The sequence below is a fragment of the Macrobrachium rosenbergii genome, chromosome 23 (genome assembly GCF_040412425.1).
Source record: "Macrobrachium rosenbergii isolate ZJJX-2024 chromosome 23, ASM4041242v1, whole genome shotgun sequence".
Lineage (NCBI taxonomy): Eukaryota > Metazoa > Arthropoda > Malacostraca > Decapoda > Palaemonidae > Macrobrachium > Macrobrachium rosenbergii.
Window position 1 is genome coordinate 24,843,454 of NC_089763.1, and position 11,081 is coordinate 24,854,534.

The 11,081-nt window shown below is 36.2% G+C and overlaps 1 protein-coding gene across 4 annotated transcripts; it reads right to left on the minus strand.

Annotated features, from left to right (window-relative positions):
• Nucleotides 1–1,814: 1,814 nt before the first annotated feature.
• Nucleotides 1,815–10,332, minus strand: Fdx1 (Ferredoxin 1). Of its 4 annotated transcripts, none has more exons than XM_067125463.1 (6): nucleotides 10,253–10,332; nucleotides 8,500–8,715; nucleotides 8,039–8,090; nucleotides 6,921–7,027; nucleotides 6,661–6,801; nucleotides 1,815–4,998 (listed from the first exon to the last, which is right to left on the minus strand). In XM_067125463.1, exons 2-6 carry the CDS (start codon nucleotides 8,645–8,647, stop codon nucleotides 4,895–4,897), a joined length of 552 nt encoding a protein of 183 aa, XP_066981564.1. In that variant the 5' UTR covers nucleotides 8,648–8,715; nucleotides 10,253–10,332; the 3' UTR covers nucleotides 1,815–4,894. The 4 variants fall into 4 exon arrangements, with proteins under 4 accessions (XP_066981564.1, XP_066981565.1, XP_066981563.1 ...); XM_067125464.1 differs by having other exon boundaries at nucleotides 10,128–10,278; XM_067125462.1 differs by having other exon boundaries at nucleotides 10,206–10,271.
• Between the last annotated feature and the right edge of the window lie 749 nt (nucleotides 10,333–11,081).

Below are 11,081 nucleotides of genomic sequence, written 5' to 3' on the forward strand. Positions count from 1 at the left end.
AGGCCTTCTGGTAATGACAGCATTTGTTAGGAAAAAAGGTAGATAAGCCTAATCTATAGGTCTAGGATTCCTTCTAGACGGTAGACACGTGGCCACAAGTTCAAGGATCAATTCCGTTGTAACGCTAACACGCCACTATCGCATTCAAATACTTCACAATCATCACTTTCAGGTTTTTGGTTTATACCAAAGTCCTCCCCACTGTCTCCCCACTCACAATCACTCATCTCACTTCCTGTCGCTTTGCAATATAATAAAAACATAACAAAAGTAAAGTTTCCAAATACTTTGGGACCCGGCAAACGACCTTGTAAACAAGGACACTGAAAGTTGCGCATGCGCGGTATGATCATGTTAGGAACTTTGGATGTCGAGGTTCCGGATACGGATGTCATAGTGGCCCGGTCGTGCATATTATTTTGCCTTTGGCCGTTTTAGTAGCGGAACACAAGACAATGGCATTCATTTTATCCGTTCCCGAAAACTAAATAAAGACGAGTATTTTCATTTTATTTATTCATATATTTATTTGCAAAACTAAGCTCCTTGTGAATGTTAAATGTCAGTTTATGTCAGCATCAGAGTAGTCATGTTTGTGACCTGCAGGCATCACTGACAGTCATAACATGTCAAGACTTGACAGTTAGTTACAGTTACGTAAATATTCTTACGGCATCCCGGGAAATATAGTAGGTTAAAGGTTGTGTTGACCCAGCTTTGTAATTTATGTTGGGCACGGGAAAAATAATTTGAAACATTCTTAATTTACTGAACTGAATTGAGTATAGAATTAATTTACTAACTGATATTAAATTACATATAAAACATTATAGACTAAACAGCTTTTAACCACCAAGTATGTCTTGTCACATATAATTACTTTTTTTCATGGAATTAATATGAACTGTCTTTTATGTTTAATTCAGTGTGAACTCTGTTGAAATTTATTGTCTATATATATAACTAAATGTATATTTAAAGCATGTTTTTATCCCTTTATATCTCGTAACATAAAGGAATTTTTGGTAAATTTTTACCTAAAACCATAACTGCTTCCCACAATTGAAAATGTGACTCTCCTGTTTAAAAGTGTCATTTGGATTTTATCATAAATTCTTTCCATTAGCAAACAGGTAATTATATATATACTAGACCCCTTTCATATTAATCATATGATTCGGAGGAACCATATTGGGAAAGTGGGCTTTTGGATGGGGGGAAAACACATAACGTATTTAACCTAACTTAATCTAGGGTACTAAGTCCTTACCTACCTCAAGGGGCTAAAACCCCACACCCTCCCCACCTAGCCTAACTTTAGGCAATATAAATTAAAGGAAATAATAGGTTTGCTACCTAACCTTATCTAAAAGTTAAGTATACCTTAGTTTTACCAGACCACTGAGCTGATTAACAGCTCTCCTAGGGCTGGCCCAAAGGATTAGTCTTATTTTACGTGGCTAAGAACCAATTGGTTACTTAGCAACGGGACGTACAGCTTATTGTGGAATCCGAACCACATTGTAGCAATGAATTTCTATCACCAGAAGTAAATTCCTCTAACTCTTCATCAGCCGGCCGGGGAATCGAACTCCTGCCCAGTGAGTGCCAGTCCACAGCTCTACCGACTCACCCACCCAACGAAGAGCTTTGACCTTATCTAGGGCACCAGGTCCTTACCTAGGTGGGGGTGGGCCCCAATCTAACCTAACCAATCCTAGGACATTTAGTGGGTCCTTTTATAACCCAGGGGTTTTCTTTCAACATTAAAAAATCAATTTTCTTTGGTCTCGAGGGGCAATAAAAATAATTAATTCTGGGATGAGCAATTTATTTTCCTAAACACCTCTACTTTTCTTCAAATCAGTCCTAACTACATTACAGTATTTACATATATACAAAATTCATAAAGGCTTATTTTGAAAGCACATAATGATCAAGTTATAAATGTTACATAACTTTTTAACACATATTTTATCATATTATCCTACTACAAACTGCCTCACACTCAACTTGAATAACACCACCGATGAAATGTCAGTTACACAGCATTTCATGCAACATTACTCAGTTCATTTTCCTTGAAAATCGAAGATCAAATTCAGACAACCGTAACTGTACCAAACATATTGTTTTATTGAGAAACATAAGTGACCATGGATAACTGTTTTGGTTTAATTATAGTATCAAAAACACCTCAAAAGAAACATATTTTCAAGAATTCTTAATACCTGGATGAAAAATCTTTTTCTCGAGTAAAACATAGTGGCAACACTAAATAAAAACAATCTTTTCAAATCACTTACAGTATTTTTAAACCATAAAGTGTTCTGTCTAAAATAAAGTAGGATATTAGCTAACAACATATTTAAAAATACAAAATCTGATGCAAATATACAATATTAAGCAGTATGTTGTAGCAGAACTGGCATTACATACCTAAAAGTAAGGCAAGATTAGCCATATAACTACAGCATGAGGTTATTTCTTCAACTGAACATTTTTGCAGTTTAATATTATAATTCTTGGGAGATAATATTCAAATATAACCACAGTAATTGCAAAAGAATTCTCTTTGTAAGCATTTCAAGCAAATTTAATGATCACATCGTACTCAAGCACAGAGAAATAAAAGCTATCCACAAAGTGTTGATTAAAAATATACTAAATTCTACAGATCTCTCCTTCAGATACATGTTGCCAGAACACAGAGCAATATGGGCTGCAATAAGTGAACATCATAAGAGTGGAAAATATTAAAATCCATGAGCACTGCTCAAAAACTTCACAGGCAAAGACAACCAAATCCCCTAAAAAGGTACTGGCAACATTAAGAGCGTTTATGAGATCCTTCAGCTATCGTAACTATCAAAACAACTTGACTCTACAGAAAACCTTACATCAAAATTCTATTTCAGTTGTTAGCTATATAAAGGTGCCAGAGTTACAATAGAATCCACAATATATTAATTATCCCCATAGTGGGGTAGTGCCATCAGTAAACCCCATGCGACGCACTGTAGGCATTACTTAAGATTCTTTGCAGCTTCCCTTCGGCTCATAGCTGCAACTCTTGTCATTCCTTTTACTGTACTTCCGTTGATATTCCCTTTCTTACATCTTACTTTCCACCATACCCTGACAATTGCTAGTGCAACCGTGCAGTTTTCCTCCTGTTACACCTTTAAGACCTTCTTTACTATCAATTTCCCTTTCAGTGCTGAATGACCTCGTAAGTCCCAGCGCTTAGCCTTAGGCCTCAATTTTATATTTCAATACATTAACAGCCATTTCATGATCAACAGCCTCTATATGAAATTTCCTTTACACACATCCATAATCATAGTTTCCAGAAATTCAAATTAATAAAAGCCATCAATAAATCAAAATTATTTTGCTAGCCATGCCATTACCAAGAACTTAGGTCTATCATATAAATCTACATTACAATTTCCTGTCAGGAATAAGTTAAATGAGAAAATCGAAGCAAAACTGGAGTGATGTAATATGGATAACAATAACAGCAACATCCTGCACTACCGTGCACATATCACAGACATTGCAAAAAGAAGTCAAGCTTATCAGTCCCAGTGTTTCACAGCAGTGAACATGGCATAAAACATTACTTCATACAAGAATAACTAATTTATAATACTTATTGTGCCAAAAACACATATACCCAGTTATAGAAAAATAGTATATCATATCTTTTTTGTTAGTCTTTATTAGGTAGGCAAGTTGATTTATAAACTATGAAAAAGGAAATTTAAGGAAATATTAAAACAAACTGCTATAAAATCTCCCTTCACACTGTGATGCAAACTTATCTTTGTGTGATACATCTTTAAGGCTAAACCTACAAACATAAAAATTACTGAATAAATTGAAGTACAGAAGCACATCCATTGCACTTGTATAAGCATATCAAAATAATATGCATCAGCTTTACCACCAAAACTAAACACATGTTTCTGCCACTTGCAATGGCTGTCTATACAAAAGACAAGAGATGACGATTATTTCATCAAAATATGAACCCTGCAATTTTCCTTCCCTTGCAAATTAAGTCAGTGTCCTATACATTAATGTTATAAGAGGGGGTGGGGAATTATTTTGGCATATGGGTTCTACTAGCACTTGAGCTCAAATTTATCAAATAAAGAAAGCATTAGTATCATTCCGTTTCTATGTTTTTCATTTTGATGGCTACAAAAAGTAAATACAGAATCAAGTTATCATTAACGTCACCTTATTCTTCCTGAATTATACCATATAAAAAAGGGAAAGCTAATTCCTTTGAGCCCTAGATGTGAAAATACTAAGAAAAAACACTATGAACATTATATACAGGTTCATACTTACAAGTCCTGTAATGGCAGATGTCAGTCCCCTTTGATATCTGAATGTATCAGTAAGCATGCATTGTTTCTTTACTGCTATGGTGACGTTGCACGATAGCAAGGTTGGACTGCATAACAAGAACTGTGCAGTATTGGAGAACAGAGAGCTGACTTCACACATTTCATACTGCATGTACTATTTTGAATACAGATACTCCTATCAACTTTACCTAAATTTTTTTTATTTCGCTACAAATTTGTCACCAAAGCATCAAGCAATTAAGTTTTATGCATATGCCTCATGTACAAGAAATATATGCAGCCTTACTATAATTCACTGTTACTCTTCTTTAGGATCTGTTTCATATGTTTTACCTTCATTATGTCCAGCAAACCTAATCTACTTTAATTTGAAAAAATACTAAAAAAGGTGCAATACATTACACAAACAAATTTGAGATACCAGATTTACCCGTCTTATGAATATTTCAGTGAGATAAGTGAGCTCCAGAATGATGTCATCGTGAACTGATAAGGCAATTCAATTACAATATTTAGTGTGGCTTTGGAACATGCCCATCCACATAAAAGTTGCGGGTTGCCTGAGGCAGCGTTAATGTCAGTCCCTCGAGTTCTTTTGTAAGGATGATCTGACAGCCTGGAAAATGAGAAATAAACATTGAGTTGTCTTAAAATAAAAGAAATTCATATTTACTTGAAATACACACCATGAAAAACACAACATTCTTTAAATAAAAGTTCAGATTGTGTTGTAATTCAACACCTGAGTAACTGCCTAAGTGTTAGTTAAGTATACCTTAATTTAACCAGACCACTGAGCTGATTAACAGTTCTCCTAGGGCTGGCCCGAAGGGTTAGACTTATTTTACGTGGCTAAGAACCAATTGGTTACCTAGCAACAGGACCTGCAGCTTATTGTTAGTGTCTTGTGGAGAAGAGATCATAAGAATATTTGATAACTTCATTTAAAAACCAAGAGTCAACAGATTTTTTATTAACATTATCAATCCACAAACCCCATACAAAGAAAAGTTTTTTTTCAGTTAAAGACCAAGCACTTCCAGCTTTATACACAATTCATAATTATTTTGCTGCTTCATAAAAACAAACTGCTTATTTTACAAATCAATATTTATCATCATAGGGTCACGCTGTCCACATCTGCAGCAGTATAATGGTATTGCTATAATAATAGGACAACTGGTACCAGCTGGGCTGCACACATGCACAGTCCAATGCAAGTTGCACCTGGCAATGAGGATACACTGGACAAAGGCTGCACACAATGCAACCGAAGGAAGCACCAAGCATGGGCTACGTAAAATCATGCCACACCTGGCAAATACTCTGACCACACAAGAACAAGACTGCATCCACTACGGTACTAGTACGGCAGCATTACGAACAGGCCACCCTAATCATGGGCTGCAGTGAGCATGGTCCAAACCAGGCATGAGTAGTGCAAAGGTGTCATGGGAAGCAATGACAAAACCCCCTCCTTGCCCAGTTAAGAAAAACTGAGAAGCAAGCTTAAAGTCCCATCCCATGAACACCACCTAAAAGACCCAGTAGTCAAGAAACAGTATTAATCATGGGTATAGCCAATGGCATGAAACAAGCAGTGCACGAGCACAGACAGTGTCATAAACTTTAGCCATGTACCGTATGAGCAGCAGCAAATAGTGTCACGACCTCAGCCAGATACTCTATTACCAGCAGCAAATACAAGTGTCAGTGAAAAAGATTCTTGCACATATGGACACAATAAATCTTGAACATCCTTAGACCCAAATTCTTCGTGGTTCAGGATAATTCATGGGTAATTAACACTCGTGAACCACAAACATTCATGAAGATACATCCTCGAAATGGCATTTCTTCTTCCAGGAAGGAACTGTTTCTCCATAAACAGAGCTGTTGTAACAGTGCTAACCAGTGATCAGCCAAATAATTGGCACAGAGACCAATCTTGTAAAAGAATATCATAATGGTAATGTGACATGACTGATTATGAATACATGTACAGTAGTATTCAAGTATACAGAGTGAATTGCACAGTGAACACCACAGTGAAATATATCTCATCCGGAGATGGTAACAGTCACCAACAGCATGAACCAACACTAGGCAGCAGTAACAGAAGTTATTGTAAAGAGTGGTAACCAAACCATGCATTTAAGATTTATTAAAAGTAAGGTTTGTAATTTGCAGAAACAAAAATTCTAAAGCCTCATAATGTTTCCCCTCAGAATGAGATGCTGGTCTTATCATATCCAAAACTGAGTGACTTTATACTGACCTAATCTTGAGTTATCTCTTAAAAATGTTGCTAAATCAAGCATGTCTTCCTCCTCCTCTACAGGTTCCGGGAGTTTATCAAAGTATTCGTCATCTACGTAGACATGGCAGGTGCTACATGCTAGTGACGCTTCACATGCACCTGTAGGCAATTCAACAGGCTTATAAATATGCATAAATTTTTCAGTTTAAGAATAATAAATAATTCAAATAATCAACATAATAGAAATCAATAGAAACTGTTGACATATGAGCATGTACCTTCCATCTCAATTCCATAGCGATGAGCAAGATATAAGACATTGTCTCCAACCTTCCCTCTGACAGGAATTTTATTGCCTTCACGATCTATAAATACAATGTTAACGCTGGAAAATGAAAGTGAAATGTTAATAACATTGCAAGAATTTCAAACTAGATACAATAAACTGACCCATAATTCACATTTTTAGAGACTGTACATCTACATGTGTACACATAGATATACACTTAATTTATTTCACATAATTTATTTCAGAATGTCCTTGAAGACTGAATAACACTCCCATAAGAATACTCTTTGTCCTCTGCTTTTCTATAATGTCTTGCTTTGACTACTCTGCGATTTCAAAATACAATAAAACTGCCATAAAATGTGACTACATGCATGGCAAACCATTAGTTGAGTGGTTGAAATTTATCTTTGTGCCTGTATGTTTAGCTCAGGAATTACTAAAATGATTTCCCCCCCCAACCTGAACATTTGCATTACAGTACTTTACTATGGCCTATGTGAAATCTTTTAATTCTAGTTTTCTGCAGCTGTTTAAAAGAATGTCTTCATGTTATGTTCTGGGTGTAGTTCTACTGATTAAATTGTTGTTTCTACAGGAAAGTGCCAAACTTGTTGCTCTTAAAGATTTGTAAAGCAAGTGGAGACTGCTGCAATAGACGGTCTCCCCATACTGGATACACAACAGATTTTAGTGGGTGTGGTTTTCTGGCTTAACCTTAATCATCATATGAAGCATGTTACTAAATACTGTGAAAAATGTGTAAAAGGCTTTTACTATTAATTTTCCCATGATCTTACACTGGCCATGAATTTTCTGACTTATAATGTTTTGGAAAGTTTAGCCAGGACTGAAATAAAGGTTTTTGTAAATAATTATTGTATCATGAATATCAGAATGAATGTATGGGCAACTAACTACCTGAATACTCCGTAAAAAGCAACGGTTTGTGTTCCCATAAGAACAAGAAATATTCACACTATTACAAGTATCATTAATACAAAGCTTTTGCATTGCACAGAACTATCAACCTTGATTTTAACTATATGTATAATCAAGTCTTCATCACACTGAATTTTCATGACTTTATATAATGAATGTGCTTACACCTCATCTTCTGACTTTGGGTCCTGCCACTCATATTCCCCATGCTGAAGATCTGGAAAACAAGAGGAAATAATTATCCATAACAATTATCGTCTTTCATTCAGTAATTCTTGAAAATACCAGACAATTCTGGGTAACATTACAAATAAAAAGTGAGGAAAAAAGTATCAGAAATATGACATAAAAGACTGTAGAAAATATACCCATGCAATTTATTTGATGGCTTTACTTAAGTACTTTCCTGTCTATCTATCAAAATAAGAAAAACTTTACTCGGTTAACAGGTAATTACTGTCCACATCTAGTGACATATGATTACCAATCAATGCAAAACACCAATACTGTACTTGGTCTCTTATCACTTGAGGGACAAACTTATATTTCATGGCCAAATTTCATTTCCCAAGAAACAATCATACACAAAGAAAGACAAGCAATATCACATTACAGGCTGTACCTACTTGGAGTTGTCATAAGACATCTCAGATGGGGTTTTCTCTGAATTTGATGGGCTACATTGGAATTGATTCCAGTGCTTAAATTCACAACAGCTTGATGGCTGACACGAAAGATTCTCAACATCTTCCTCAGGTACAATCGGTTAGCCATGGTGTTTCCTCTGCCAGGTTTTAGTGCTCAACATCCAGTCCCTATTCCATAGCTTAATTTTCAGTAACCTGCAAAAGTCCTTCAGTATCAAGAAATTGGTATAAATTATAGCATAGAGTATACATTATACAGCACAGCACTTATGCCATTTCATATGCAGGAGAATGGTGAAGATGAAGGTGAATGAATACTTGTAATTGCCATAACATGGCAAACCTGAAAGCTTCACGAGGCATCTTTGCATAAAGATACGGGTAACCATTTGAGCTAAAGAAAAAAAAAACCAGATTGTTGTTCCATCATCACTAAACACACAATAATAGATTATATCAGGCTTCATAAACCCATCAAGAGTCACAACCCAGCAAAAAACAATAATGTCATGACTCAAAGACAGCTAATGAGAATGCATATAATCAACAGGTGAATGGGCGGTGCCAACCCACAAACTTACTTGCCACCAATTAACGTTGTTACCAAACCTCATGACTGTTTCTAGCTTACAATGGGAATTTGACCCACTAAATAAAAGGAGATAGTTTATATTCTCACAGGAACGAGTAATTGATCTATTCACCACTAGTCTATCATGGAAGTACAAATTACAGCAAGTGAAAATTGTGCAAACAACAAGGTAGACCTAATGAAGACAAGTCAGTGAAACTGAAGACCGCTGCCACCAGTCGCTAACCAGAATATTTACCACACTTTGTTTATATTCATGGCTTTTGTTTGTTTATATTTACCATCTTCTGTTCATGTTTTTATATTCCTCCCCAAGGGGATGGTATTAACACAGTGCCCATTTTGCACATAAACTGGTAGTTACCGAACCAGAGGGGCACGGTAGTAGTCTTCAGATTTATCGATAAGTCCCCCTCCTTGACAACTTCTGTCAGCAATATCAAGGACACTTAATTACTCTGACCATCAGTCCAACAGGACATTCTTAAAAGAAATCAAGTTAGCCTAAGCAATAGGCTTACTCTGAAGTTAGCCAGGCCATAGGCTACTAGGAGTAGGAACCTTAGGATGACAACATGAATTAACGTACCTAGCCTAGAAAGACGCCCAAGGTTATATTAGATGGGGCATAACCCTGTAATGCAGTACAAAATTAGGCCTAAGTGACTCTCCTCACAAGATTTTAGCCACAAATAATGATAAAAGACAAGACATGCCTCACATACCCAAAAAATATGGCCTATGGCCTACCTAGCCAATGAGTATGGCGATAGACCAATTGGACGCCATGCACTAACGTGGCCAAGGGGGGGTTTGCTGCCCCTGGGCCAATAGTAATTCGTGACACCCTACTCCGCATTACTATTCATTTGCTAGGTCTATCTCACGGTAAAGGAATGTTAAATTCCATTACGTATGTCTATCAAGGTACTGTGGTAGGCCTGTCCAGCCACTGTGCATGCTTCCCTACAACAACCAGCAGGCTCTCTTATTTAACATTACTGCTGTCACTTACTTGCACGCTAATCCCGTTAAAACATTTTCTAATTCCTATATTCAATTAGCTTCTAAACCGAAGCGTAATATACCTTACCAATCTACAGTAAATAGAAAAGTAAATTTAAGCAATGTTTTCCTTACAAAACAGGTTATGCAATAGCAGTAGTATTTGAAGGAAATTGCCTTTGAAACGGCTCCCTCCTTCGTTTATAGTAGTAGTAATGGGTGGTATTTGATTTTGAAACGGCTCCCTAGTCTGTTCTATTTCTCCTTTGCTTGTGCTTGTATAATATATATATGTCTCTGTCATACCGGATAGTTTTTATTAATGCCTTCCCATTTTCAATTTATTCTATCGACAGATCTATGAATAGTAAGATTTAAGCTGCTCATTTCTCTTTATCTCTTTGGCATTTCTGAATAATATAAACCTAAAATGTTGCCTGTGTAACTACACCGTTTCAGCGTCTCTTGAGAAGATGAACATGTTTAATTGTTTCCAGAAACGACCGAAATTTATACCTTTCCTAAAATAAGTAGGTGGTGGTGCGTAGGCGTTTCTATGGCGTTGAATTCGTGCCCCATTTTGAAACAATTAAAAAAAGAAACCTTTACGTCACGTGCTTCCTAACTTTTATATTCCAAATCCATTTTGGAACGGGAAAGTACAGCTGGATCTGGCTCAGAGCACGAGTATATGCTGGAATATGACTCATATCCTTCTGATTGGCTATTTAAAAAAATATGCCTCCGAGTTTCCTTTGAGTACGTTTTCATCTGCTATCAAGCGACACCCACAGTGGGCCTAGATGAAGAAAAATGTCCCTTTTTTTGTTGTTGTTGGAAGGTAACTTCGAGAAATTAAGACCAATAGTGTGCTCTTTGCAAGCTTTAAAGTTTAGTCGAAGTTAGGTCAAAGGAAGGTTAAGTTAGAATGGAACTCTAATTAAAGGATAATTGATGCTAACTT

Bases quoted from the DNA above. Each gene is read 5' to 3' on its own strand.
- Fdx1 (XM_067125463.1), bottom strand. From the start codon at position 8,647: ATGGCTAACCGATTGTACCTGAGGAAGATGTTGAGAATCTTTCGTGTC. The intron at 6,802-6,920 runs GTACATGCTCAT...AATTGCCTACAG, and splicing joins CTATGGAATTGAGATGGAAG to GTGCATGTGAAGCGTCACTA. The intron at 4,999-6,660 runs GTCAGTATAAAG...CTCATTTTCCAG, and splicing joins AAGAGATAACTCAAGATTAG to GCTGTCAGATCATCCTTACA.